Here is a 14,220-nt window from a genome sequence, read left to right as displayed (position 1 = left end):
CAGTTCAGCAGTATAGTCAGTTACCAGAAACCTGTACTTGTCAGAGTCTTTTCCATGAATTCCTTGAAGATGAAACCCTTTTACAGGAACATATTTGCAAAAGCATCAGAGTACACCCAGAACTGTCTGTAAATGACAAAAGGCTTCAAAATGACCACAGTTAAAGATTTGATGAAAGTTCATAATAATGCAATTGACAAGGAAATTTAGTTATTTCTGAGATATACATTTTAAAGTAATAACTAGAATTATGACTTATAACATTATACCAGAACATATAAGATTTTTAGAAATTTCATGTAATGTCTGAAACACTTATATTAACATATTTCCATACAAATAACCCAAACAAAGTTTAGTATTAGTTGGTTTATTTTGTTTGTTTGTTTTTTATACTGCAGATTCTTATTAGTCATCAGTTTTATACACATCAGTGTATACATGTCAATCCCAATTGCCCAATTCAGCACACCACCATCCCCACCCCACCGCGGTTTACCCCCCTTGGTGTCCATACGTTTGTTCTCTATGTCTGTGTCTCAACTTCTGCTCTGCAAACCGGTTCATCTGTACGATTTTTCTAGGTTCCACATACATGCGTTAATATACGATATTTGTTTTTCTCTTTCTGACTTACTTCACTCTGTATGACAGTCTCTAGATCCATCCATGTCTCAGCAAATGACTCAATTTCATTCCTTTTTATGGCTGAGTAATATTCCATTGTGTATATGTACCACAACTTCTTTATCCATTCGTCTGTTGATGGGCATTTAGGTTGCTTCCATGACCTGGCTATTGTAAATAGTGCTGCAATGAACATTGGGGTGCATGTGTCTTTTTGATTCTTTCTTTTTTTTAAATTTATTTATTTGTTTTTATTTTTGGCTGTGTTGGGTCTTTGTTGCTGTGTGCGGGCTTTCTCTAGTTGCGGCGAGTGTGGGCTACTCTGTTGCGGTGCATGGGCTTCTTATTGTCGTGGCTTCTCGTTTCAGAGCACGGGCTCTAGGCGCGTGGGCTTCAGTAGTTGTGGCACGCGGGCTTAGTTGCTCCGCGGCATGTGGGATCTTCCCGGGCCAGGGCTAGAACCCGTGTCCCCTGCATTGGCAGGTGGATTCTTAACCACTGCGCCACCAGGGAAGACCTCGTTTATATTTTCATTACTCTAGCAGGTGGATCAGAAGAGATCTTGCTGTGCTTTATGTCAGAGAGTGTTCTGCCTATGTTTTCCTCTAAGAGTTTCATAGTATCAGATCTTGCATTTAGGTCTTTAATCCATTTTGAGTTTATTTTTGTACACAGTGTTAGAGAATGTTCTAAATTCATTCCTTTACATGTAGCTGTCCAGTTTTCTTAGCACCACTTATTGAAGAGACTGTCTTTTCTCCCTTGTATATCCTTGCCTCCTTTGTAATAGATTAGGTGCCCATAGGTGCGTGGGTTTGTCTCTGGACTTTCTATCCTGTTCCATTGATCTATATTTCTGTTTTTGTGCCAGTACCATATTGTTTTGATTACTGTAGCTTTGTAGCAGAAAAAGCCATTTTATTACATAAAAATTGCTCATAGAAAATTTTAAAATCTTAGCAAAGGCCACAAACCACACTTTGAGAACCATGTTCTACAGTGGTGATATTAGAAGTAGAAGGTGATAGTTTCTAGAAAGTGGCAACTCATTCTTTTTTTTTTAATGGCATTCTACTACAAAGCCTGATTTTATTGACACAGTAAGCACAAATTTTAAGGGAAGTGCATGATGTCACTATTAAAATGAAATGAATTCTGAAAATCTTATTGATATTCTATTTTAATCCTGGTATAAAGATCAATTAGTAAAATAAAGTCAAACAGAATCCTAAAGTCAAACAGGAAATAGGGATATGGAAGTAGGACAAAATAAGATAGCAAAGGATTGTATTAAATAACTAACAACCTTAAAAACGGTGGACTTTTTTTAAAACAGTAGATTAAGATTGATTTACGGGATTTTGTACATTTAGTATATCCCTTTTCTGAAAAAGCACTTTAAGATACAGAATTGATAAATTATGTTTTGTTATGCATTTTTCACCCTTAAAGTTCCTATGCAAGGAGAAAATTATTTGTTTACACTTTATACATTTTAGACAGAATGGCTATGGATAAAAATACAGAGATGGGGAAATAAAAGAGAAGGTAAGATAAAGATGGTTGATTCTGTGCCCCTGGAATTGCTAATCCATAAACAGCAAACTCCCCTGCATGCACTGTCTTCTTTGTGAACTTGTTCTACCTTTTGCCTTAAACTAAAAGCTAGCTCTCCCCAAGGCTATCAACTCCCAAATGGTGCCTAATTATTTTCTTTCATCACATATACAGGATATAGTGTTGATGTCCACCTAGTTTCCTATTGCCACATCCTGGATCACTTTTACCTTACAGTCTTGTAAAATTAAAATAAAACAAAAACCGTCACCCACAAAACACACCTGTCCCTTTGTAGGTCATGCTACCTCCTCATCACACCTTCTTCATCTTTCTGATCCAAAATTACCAGCCTACTCTATCTCACCCACCACTCTTCTGTCCCCCAGCTTCTGTAATGTTCCTCAAACTTTATGTACCTTTGAATCACCTGGGCAATCTTATTAAATTCAGATTCTGAGTCAGTAAGGACACCCAGAGATTCTGCATTTCTTATAATTCTCACGAGAAGCTGTGGACCACTTCGAAGAGTAAAGCACTAAAGGAGCTGTTTCTGTTATTATCTAAACTACAGTTATCCTAACTCCCCCTTTCTGCTTTGGCACTCTTTCCCTCCTGCCTTTACTATTTTTAGTATCAGTTCTTCTTCTTAATGTTCTTTGTGTTTTTTACACAGTCAATTTCAATCTCTCTCTCACCTCTCTCTCATTTGCTTAAGTACCACCCACTTAAAAAAAAAAAAAAATATATATATATATATATATATATATATATATATATATATATATATCCCGATTTAACCCTTTACTCCCCCTAGCTGCCATCCTAGGTCTCTCACTTTCACAAACTTTTTTAAAAAAGACAATTGTCTGTGCTTGCCGATGTCACCTCCTCATCCCCAATTCAATTCTGTTCCCACTTCCATGTGATTTGTAGGTCCATTAGCCCACCAACGGTGTTCACTAAAGTTACAAATTACCCCATTTTGAGAAGCCAAAAAGGACATTTCCAGTTCTCATCTTATTTGAACCTCTCAACAGCATTCAATACTGTGAACCACTCTATTTTTCCACTTTGTTCTCCGTGACAAAAGTCTCCTTATTTTCCTGTTAGCATTCTAGCAACTCTTTTTCAGTTTTACAGCACCATAATCTTCTATCCAGCAATTAGATATTACATATTGAAGTTTTTTGGTGCCCAGTCCTCCTTTTCTAGCATATATTTGCACCCCACAACCTTCATAATCTCTTCTTTGTCACTTAAATGCAAATGATTTCTGAGATGATATTCTCCAGCTCACACATCTTTGAGTTACAAACCTATATATCCTACAGCCTACTTGACACCTTTGATGTCTCAGAGGTACCTCAAACATAAGAGATCCAAGCTAAATTAATAATTTCCCACCAGCACATGTCATTATTACATAGCCTGATACATAGTCCAAAAAGCTATTATTGTGTTTTTGACACATCCTCTTCCGTCACTTTCCATCTTTCAAGACCTCCTCAAATTCTATGGAACCTATTCACTTTTTTTCCATCTACACTATCACCTCCACCCTTGTATCAGTAATTGTCATCCCTTGGCTGGGCTACTGCTAATGGTTTCCTAAGGAGTATCATTTCCATTCCTTTCTGCTCCTCCCTCTTTTATCTGTTCTACACCCTGCAGATATGGTGATATTTTGAAACACAAATTTGATCATTTGTGCCCTTCTCCCCTGCTCATCCTGAACTTGTTTTCGTCCATCATACTACTTACCAGCCTCCTTCCCACTAAACGATGTTGCTTGTACTATTTCATTGGCTTGGAATACCCTTCCCCTCTTTTCTCCTAAGACTTTATCCTTCAGACCGCAACTCAACCGTCATGATTTTGGGAAAGCCTATCTTTGTCTCAATGACTGGGTCAAATTTCTCTACTAGGAGACCATGCTGAATCGTGTACTTCTCCATTACAGTATTTCCTGAGAGTATGGTACTTTTCTGTTTTTGTTCACCATTGTCTCCTCAGTACTAGAACAATCTTGGCACACAGACATTACCCTCAAAATATCTCTTAATTGAGTTAATGTGTGGAGGGGATAATTATCCACGATATTTGGGTAGGAATCGCAAATGATATGGCATTTGAGTTGGGCACTCTCGGTGTTATCATTGAAGAATAAGGTGGAGGAAGATGAATTAGGGATGTTGCTAAGCACAAAATTTAATAGTAGTTGCTGGAATATTTAGAGTAAGTGGTAGGGGAGTTGAAGATGTTTCATAGGTTCATTGGAGAATGGTTGAGCCAATGACAGAGCAAGGTTTCAGCTAAAGAAAATGATGTTCAATTTATCAATGTTCTGAATTTGAGGTAACAGACTCACCAGGTGGAAATGGTTTGATGACGTTTTGAAATGTAGGAATGGATATGGTGTGAAATTTCATCTAGACATCTTAGTCTGATTGCCCTTCTGCTCCTGACAAGCAAAACATACTCCGCTCGTCATCTATTTCCTTATTAGCTATTCTTTCTTTTTTTTTCTTTATCCCACTGTCACTTCCCTGGACTTTTACCTGGACTACTTCAACAACTCCCTAACTACTCTCCCTGCATCCAGTCTTGCTCTCCTGTAATCCAGTTGGCACTTTCATTCCAGAGTGACTTTTCCAAGACACCAGAATGTCATTTTCCTGCTGTGGATCCTTAAAATGTTTCCATTGACTGCAGAATAAAATCTGGACTCTTGATCAAGGCTTTATGATTTGATCCTAGAATTCCTGAATTTCACTTCCAGCTCCTCTCTCCCACCATACCAGACTACTTAACCTCAAATGCCTCCTGCTGCCTTTCTTCCTTCCTTTCTACCTTACTGAAATCTGACTATAGATGAACAAAGTTATTCTGGCTGGGGAAAAAATACTATACTGTCTAGTATGGAGACGAAAACCAAACCCAAACAAAAAGACAAGTAAACGCATAGCCTTCAAGTTCAACTCAGATGTGGCCTCCTGAAGATTTCTTCTCTAGGAAAATTTATAGTTCCACTGGTTATCTGCCAGCTCACTGTAATTCTTAGCCCAAAGTTAGCTGCGTCACTGTCTCTTACATAGGTGAATTTAAGCTCACTATTTGGCATTTCTATCCTTGAGACTGTCTAATTACAAAGCGTTTGGCTGCACATAATTTGTTGTCACACGTCTATTCTGGGCTGGAAACGTGTCCACAGATTCCTTCCCTTGACCTCAAGAACATGGATACCGGGGGTGGGGGAGGGGGTCATTACGCCTTGCGTCATCACGTGCTGGGAGGGTGGGGCCCTCAAGGGAACTGTAAGGAAGGGCGGAGTCAAGTAGAATGGGGCGGGGCTACGAGGGGCGGGGCCGCGAGGGCGGGGCCACGAGGGAGGGGCGGGGCCAGAGAGGAGTCGGGGGCGCTTCTGCCATTCAGCCGGTGCAAGCGGCGGCGGGAGGCAGTGCCTGGGGAGTCCCCTCGACGCTAGGTTACGAGAGCGTCCCTGGGACCACCGGCTCAGACCAGAGGCAGACGCGTAGTCGAGCGGAAGCTGGTGGCACCGAAAGCGGCGGCCGGAGTCCGAGCTCCAAAGGCGGGAAGTAGCCGGGATCGGGGAAGCCCCGAGAGCAGCGCGGCGGCGCCTCCCTTACCCAAGGGGCCGCGGCGACGGTCACGGGGCGCGGCGCCAGAGCGCGCGACCCAGGCTGGGATTCCAAACAGGCGGCTGAGGCTCCTCCTCCATTCGGGCCGCCTCACCTGCGGGCAGCGCGGCGCCGCCTCCGCTGGTATAGACGGCACCTGCGTCGCCCGGCTCACCGGTCTCCGCCCCTCGACCGCCGGCGCCAGGCCCGGGCGGCGCACCTGGACTCGGGGCTGCGGGAGCCGAGGCTCTTGGGGTGCGGCGTCTTCGCCACCGCCCGGGGAGGGTGCAGGTGGAGTGGGCGCGGCTGCGTGGAACCCGGCGCCGGCTGCTGCCGCCACCGCCGTCCCGGTCGCCGCCGGGTCCCGGGGACCGGGCTGTCCGCGCCCGCGCCAGGAGCCGCCGCCAGCCGGGCACCATGAACAGCAGCAGCGCCAACATCACCTACGCCAGTCGCAAGCGGCGGAAGCCGGTGCAGAAAACGTGAGTGTCTGGTGCGCGTCCTCGGCGCGGGGGTGGGCGCGCAGGTGCGGGAGGCCGCCCCACTCGTGCCCACATCCCCGCGGCCTGGGGATTAGGTCCCTTCCCCACGCCGTCCGTGGAATCGCGATTTGGAGGCCGGTCGAGAAACCCAGGCCTTGGGTTTTTCCGTGTTTAAAGATTGCATTTAAAAAATTGTGCCCCGCGTTCCCCAGTCTCCAGAGCACGCGCACCCTCGCACCCCCCTACCCATTTGTAGCACTGTTCACTGTGCTGTGGTCCTAATTTGTTGACAGCTCTGGTCTGCCCTGTGGGGCTGGGGGATTAGTTAACCTAAGCCCGTCTTGAAATCCCCTTTCATATTTAATATCCTCCTCGGTTAGGTTAGAGGACGGTCACCATTCTCACTCCTGGTTGGGGGAGATGCTTTTAAGAGCTAAACACGTGCTGTCTGCAAGAAAGGGACTGAGTGCTTCTGAAGGTATTTTTTAGTACGGTGCAGCTGGCTTTCTGTTGCCCTCTTATTTACTTATTTGGCAGTAATTTTGTAGCGCTCAGCGTGAACGCATCGGTAGAAAGTATAGAGATGGTAGCAGTTTTGAGTGAGTGTAGTAGCCAGAATACAGTAGCGGATTTGTATTTTCAGTCACCTTTTGGGGGAGCTTTCTTATCACTTTGGAGGTGGTTTTAGGGTCTGTAAATGATTTGGAGCTGGAATTATTGAAACAGACGTTTTCATTCTTAGCATCTTTCTCTAATTCCCTTTTCCCTCTACTTCCAAGTTTAGTCAGTTCTGATAGATTACAAACTTAGATTTTTTTGTTTGTTTGTTTTGGTGGGATATTTGTGTGAGATGGCAAATACTTTTTTTTTTTTTCAGAAAAAAGAAAAATCCGTGCTTGAGACAGATTTACTTTTGTGAATTGGCAGTATTCATGTGTTTATTCCTAATTATTATCCCTGAGTTATTTTACTTCACATTTTTCAAACTTGCATAAACAATTTTCAGAACACATTAAACAGTTACCCAGAACAAATCAGAAGTGTGTATTTGGCTTAAAACTTAATTTAGGTCGCTAATCCAAACCAGAAAAATAACAGTTTAAGATTAATATTTAAGACCAGTTTAAAAGTTTCATTATTCTGGAGTTTTAATTTCCTTTTAGAATTTCAGTGATTATAGGTCTTCAGATCTAGACTTGGCATTAACAGAGGATATTCATCTATAAATAGACTGATTAAAATTTGGAAGACTTATCCTGCAGTGTGGCCGACATTAGGAATACTGCCGAGTCAGCAGTTTTTGTCTTGGCAGTTCTGTTGACATTGGTTTACAATACTTGCGTTTTATAGAGTGGTTTCTTATATAAAAATGTATTTGTCTAATTTGACTTTGTCCTTAGTGGTTATTTAAAATTGAGAGGCGTCACAAACACTTCTATGTATTTATTAATACAATAGTATACTTGGCACTAAATAGAGATATCATAGGTTTTATGTATATGGTCAGATAACCTGAAGATGTCCCTGATGGATTTTTAAGTTACTGCATTTCAGTCAGTGTGTTACAGAAAGACCTAGATGACTTTAATAGAATGTTTTAATTTTTATTCATCATAAAGTGTAACATTTTTGGCTTCTCATTAATGTTTTATTAAAGATTTTTCCTTTAAACATAGTACTGTACATTTTCTTTTATTTATGTAAGATGTACCTTTTATTATTTTAGCATTTTAATATACTTTCTAAGATGTTAGTATATTTGTATTTAATAATCTTCTCTAATACAACTAAAGCGTTTCCACATTCACCCTTATTTTATTTAGTTAGTATAAATGTTTATCAGATCTTTACTGAGCATCATGCGTTGCTTTTAATCATATAAATGCCTTAAAATGTCACTGCTCCATAAGAAAAGCCTAGTGCTGGCATTTACAGAATCACATGAAATTGTTTATAAATTGTTTTTACCAGAATGAAAAAATGGTTAACTTAAAATGCAGTTAATCAAAGTCCATTTTAAGAATGGGGCCATAAACCCAATATTAAGTTTAATGTGTTTTTTTAGTTAAATTACTAGTTTTTGGGTAATAGGCTCTATAATATGTTGGCACATTGTCAGAAAAATTCATCTTGTTTGAGCTGAAAATGTTATTGAGATCTATTTCACTTTGACCCCTTAAGTCAACCATTGTATCTTACTTAAAGAGAAAATAAGTTGTAGCATAATTATAGGACTGTTAATAAGATGGCCATTTAAATATACAATTCCATAAAATTTTGGAATCAAGTGGGTGACATAATTTTAACCTGAAGCTCTTCCAGTCAATATTCGATGGAATTTATTAAACGGGATAAACGCCCCCTAGTGGCAAAGTCCGACGTTGAAAATTATCTTAGTACGAAATATATTTTAAACGTGTTAAATTTCGTCCCACTAAAGTATCTTGTACATAGCAGACACTCAGTAAATGTTTCTTTTCTTTTCGGAGTAATGAAAGCTAGAAGATTAAAGGATATGAAGCAACCTTGCATCTGATCCATGTTCCTAAAGAAATTTTCAAAGGTACCCTTAGGAATAGGTTCTGTTTCCTTACATGTTCCTTAAAATAACCCTGCTCAAAAAAAGAAAGAAAGAAAGAAAGAAAGAAAGAAAGAAAGAAAGAAAGAAAAAACAATTTGTTTTAACTTAAATCCTCTTCTTGTTTTATTTTCTTTGGAGATGAAAGCCTTTTTGTACATTTCTTTAATTACTTTGCTGCATGAAGATAGGTGAAAAGCACACTATTGAATTAAATAGTGTCTGGGGTTTTTTTCCCCTAATGATAATAACTTTGGATGTATTTTTGTAGTTTTTAAGTTCTGTTAATACATTAAAAGTTTTAGTGGTACTTCAATTTACCATATTTTTAGAAAATTAGTGCTGAATATTGGCAAATAATAGGTGTTGAGTAAATGAAATCTACACTTAAAAATGATATCAGCAGTGGTGGTGATCAAGCCAGCCATCATGAAGTGTCAGAGTTAGAAATAACTTCTCAGCCTTAGTTGACCCTTTTTACTTTGTTAACACACTAATAACATTAGTATAAAAGCAGTGTCTTCCTTGCTGTGTTTGCTAAATTGCTATTCATTCTATTTAAACCTAATGAGCCTCACTTATACAATACCTACTTAGTTGAATAAAATTATGTTTTACTGAAAACGTTTGATATAAACGTACTATGATAAAATTTCCTAAATAGCTTCTAAAATAAAAATATAGGTATTTTTAGTTACATAATTGTTTCTCCACTGTTGTTTTTCTTTCAAGTAAGCTTTGTTCAGATAGTTTATACATAGTGACTATAAAGGCTTTCACATATTGGACCTATGAAATAAAGTAAGTGAAAGTGATTAGTTATTGGTAACATTTATAAAAATAAATGGTGTAAAGACGAAACAGTGAACACTAGTTGAAAAAGCGCTAGTTCTAAACTAAAGTTGAAAAAGCACTAGTTCTAAACTAAAAGATGAGGTCTAGTTTTCTCACTTGTGTAGGTCTGGGCAAGTGATTGACCAATAAGGCAGGCAGTCAACACCTACATTGCCACTCTCACAACTAAAATTAGCAGAAGAAGAGTATTTTATAAGCTGTGAAGACTTCTGACAGAAATATAGATTTTATTCTTAAATAATTTCAGCTTACATTATCACAGAGCAATCAATTCTCCTGTGAAACAGTAAGAGGCAGTATATGATTGCATTCTCAATTGTGGGTAATGAAATGTGCTACTCCACTGGTGAGAAAACTTACGCAGTACATGCTTATTGGTGCATATAATTTAGACACTTATTTAGAAATTAGTACCATGCAAATCTTTAACAACAGTACCTTTCTACTTCCACTCTTCTTTTAAAATTGATATTTTTGCATACTGGTTTTATATAACAAAAAAACTACTCTTTGTTAGTACTTATTGTGACATAAGCATGCACAGTGCTTTACAGACATCATTTTATTTCATTTTTATAATAGTAGTATGAAAAGGTATTATTATTTCAGTTTTCCAGATAGGGACCTGAGGTTCAGATTCAAAATTGTTAGGTAGTAAATGAAAGGATGAGTTTTAATATCAGATTCCAGGTCTTTTGGCTCCAAAGCTTACGTTCATTCCAACTTCGCAATGCTGTTCAGGTGAGTAAGTTCAGTGATGCGTATGGTACACCCATATACTAGGGATTTCCTTAACGCTCACTGTTTCTTCTCAGATAGTGTTCTGAAATAAATTATTTACCTTTGCCCATACGTGATTTGTGCTTCCTTGACTCCACACTTGCATTCATGCCCTTTCTTCTTAGAGTCTTTTCCTCCTATTTTCATTGATGTGCTAGCTGCCTCCCCTCCTTTAAAACATTGTTTTCAGTGGCTGCATGGTACTCCCTTCTGTTAAAGTCCTGTAATTTATTTTGAGGCGGAAATTCTGTTATTTCCAATCTTTAAATATTTTCAACTAGTACTTCAGAGAATACCCTTGAGATATGTGAATTTCTATGCAAATTTTTAGTTCATTCCTTAGGAAAAATTCCTCTAAGTGGAAATTTGGTTACAAAGATATGATATACTTTTACGGTTGAGCCAAATATTATGCTCTGAAACATGCTGTCAAATTACTCTGCAAAAAATTTCCAATCCTATTGGTAGTCTGTAGGAGTGCCTATATCCTTGCATTTTTGCTTTAAAAATATTAATTGGCAACTTCATAAGCAAAAGAAAAAATGGGATAGATAATTGAACTTCTATGTTGGGATTGTATGTGTGGAATAATAGTGAGTACGTTTGCAGATTTTTCTACTTGAGATGTCCTTTACATACTGATTTTCTTTGTCTTATGTTTTTTAGTTGTTTTTCAGTTTGCTCTTTTACCTTATTTTTAACGAAATACTATTTTGAAAAGTATTCGTTTTAAATAACACATGCACATGAAAAAGTCAATAATGTGTATAATGTTATCTTAAGTTTAGCATACTAGGCATTATCTGTTGATGTTTTATTGTGACTATTAGTTATGGTTATTAGTGCTATTTAATCTCTCCTCATCCTCCCAGTATAATTTTATCACAATTCTGGATTAAATTCACATGCAGTGTTTCCTTAACTGTAAGTATTGTTTATTGCTGAGTTAAGTAATATACTATGATTACATTTTCCTTTCTGTTCTCCATTGTCATTGATTTCACTTCTTACCTAATTTTCATCTTCATATTATTTATATCTGGGTTTAGCTGTGTCTTAGGTTTATCCAAGACAGATTTTGTGTTTCTATCTCTGATTTCCTTGTTTGGCATGATCTTCCAGAGAGAAGGGTAGTTGCAGAAAGCCATGTACTCTGCCATCATGAAACTGGAAGCAATTTACCTATCTTTAAGACCTAATGTAGAAGCCACATTTCCATGAAACCTTCCCCCATTACTCTACCTGTACGTGAGCTCTTACCTTCTTGAACCCTCCAGCATCACTTTTATGGCATCTACATTATTGAGCAATACATTATGTTTGATTTTTGCCTTGTTATAGAATGTATCTCCTCCTAGTAAGAAAGACAAGCTCTGTAAAGATAGGTCTATCTTTTGTTTGTCTTTATAGCAACCAGAGCTTCCTAGTACCATACACATAGTAGGTATTTGAGAATATTTACTAATTTAACAATTGGGCACCAGTTAAAATTTTTCATGTTTTAGTGATTTATTCTATGTGGGTTCCAAGGGAAATACAAAGAAAAAAAGTGTATATTTGAAAAAGAAGAGGAAAAAGGGAACATTCTTAATGATTTTTTTCCAGGATTTTGGAAGTAACAGTGATTTCTAGGGCATATTTCATGTTCCAGTTTTCATTGTTAAAGTCTTGTGCTCAAGATTATATGCTGTTTGTACCTCATCACCACTCCTTAAGCATAGCAAAAGAGGGAAAGGGAAGAACCCATCACAACTGTAGAGTGGCTGCAGGAGAGTGACTGAAGAATTCAGACTCCTTACAAGTAACTGCCAGCCAGAATTCTCAGAAGTTTTTGTAGACATTTTTTTGCCTCACATAGGGAAGTAAAATATCCAGCTGTATTCAGAGTAACAGTGAAATTTGACTTAATTTGTGTCACAGATCCCCTCTCCAATATCACATTAAGTATATAATTTATGATGATAAACATTCAACATTTATATTCAGAGATAAATAAGTATGCACTGAAGCCATGGGGAGGAAATGAAGAATGTATGGGTTTAAGAGTTGGGCTTAATGGGGTGTACGTGGTATGGTAGAGAGATTTATCGAGAAATACTTCAATTTCCTAGCTGTTGGAATGAGAGTCATACCATAGTAGATGCAGAGAAGCAGTGCCCAACTTCTGAAAAATATGAATGTGAGGACATTCAGGTACAGGGGCTGGAAATAAACAAGTTATTGGTAAGAAGACTGAAGCAGTGAGAGTAGATTAAATCACCCACAGGAAAAAGCCGATAGAGCAAAAAACTCAGTACTGTGATAGGTAATCTTCGTTAGAAAATGCCACCTTAATCTCAGGATTACTGAAACTTTGTCTTTGCCTGTCATTTTGAGGTTTTATGGTAAATGTCATAAGAATATAAACATTTACAATTACAGTAATTTATGATTAAACTAGGTTGTTATGTTTTTCAACTTTGTTTCAAACCCTGAGCACAAGTGATGAGCCTAAGAGACATTTTAGCCTGGGATATTAAACAGGCATTAAAGAGAGCATGCAAGCTGGCACTGGACATGCTATTGGGCTTGTTACCGCCAGTACTTATGGCATGCAGGGCTTCTAAATCAGAAGCATGGCATGCAGTCAGCTAAAGTCTTGCTTTCACAACAATTTTGATTTACAGGTTGGGACAGGATTTTTGAGGTTAAGGTTTAAAAAAATAATAAATTGCTCCTTTACCTGATCGACATCTACAGTCTATTTCAGGAGATGTCTGAATTCCAGATATCCCAAATCCAATCTTGCGGGGACACTTATTTACATTTCGGATGTAGCCTTTTATTTAAATAGATGGTTGGCAGTATGTTTTGGCATAGGTTTAAAGACAGTACAGAAGTAAAAGTACCAGCATAACTCAAGTGTAATTGGTGTAGAATTACTCTCTATTTTTAATTACTTGGTGCACTTTAATAGGTGTGGATAAGTATGAAGTATTTTCACAAAATAGTTCTGAATATTTCTCATAAAATCGGTGAAAAGGTGTCGCAGATCTATTACTTCAGCTTTAACAACAGTGGATTCGAAATGCCAAGTCCAGTGGGTACTTCTCAGCCCTGACTTTCCTTAATAACTTGGTGCATTTGACTTTGTTCTGTGACCTCCAAAATCTTCTGCCCGGGTTCTTTTCCTATCTGCCTTATCATTCCTCCTCCGTCCTCTTTGCCCGCGGCCCTTTCCTCGACATTATACCTAAATGTTGGCATCACTGAGGTCTGTCCTCAAGTCTCGTCTCTCTTCGTTTGGCATACCTTCCATTAGGAAATAGAGTTGTGATCCTAAGCTACGAATCCCAGTCATTTGCAACCTTTCCTCACTCACCGTTTTTCTCTCCCTTACTTCCTGTACCTAGGAAGGCAGCACGCCAGTTTAGCTGAGTGAACACTTGAGTCTGGCTATGTACCGAGCTCTGTGGTAGGTACAAAGTGCTGTGTTTAAACATCTCAAGCCAGGACTTACTTGTTATCTTCCCACTATCACTCCCTGTGGTCGGGCTCCAATCATTTCCTTTCTGGACTCTTCTGATCAGCAGCCATTAATTGAGAGTCCACTCTGTGTCAAGTCCTGTGGCTGAGCTCTGGAGATACAAAATGATTAAGTTGATATCGTAATAAGAGAACAAACAAGTGTATGCAATATAGGTTGCATAACACTTAGGAA

General features: G+C 38.7%; 1 protein-coding gene across 2 annotated transcripts in view; it reads left to right on the top strand.

Moving 5' to 3' along the window:
• The first annotated feature begins 6,093 nt into the window (after nucleotides 1-6,093).
• Nucleotides 6,094-14,220, top strand: part of AHR (aryl hydrocarbon receptor) — a 50,251-nt gene continuing 42,124 nt past the window's right edge. The window contains exon 1 of one of the 2 annotated variants that reach the window (XM_082472686.1): nucleotides 6,094-6,307. In XM_082472686.1, the coding sequence (XP_082328812.1) occupies nucleotides 6,243-6,307 (65 nt within the window). In that variant the 5' untranslated portion in view covers nucleotides 6,094-6,242. Of the gene's footprint in view, nucleotides 6,308-8,990; nucleotides 13,975-14,220 lie in introns of those variants that run through there. The other variant, XM_082472687.1, reaches the window with a different exon arrangement.

The sequence above is a fragment of the Balaenoptera physalus genome (genome assembly GCF_965194825.1).
Source record: "Balaenoptera physalus genome assembly, chromosome: 8".
NCBI classification, from domain to species: Eukaryota; Metazoa; Chordata; class Mammalia; order Artiodactyla; family Balaenopteridae; genus Balaenoptera; species Balaenoptera physalus.
This window is presented reverse-complemented; position numbering and strand designations above follow the sequence as displayed.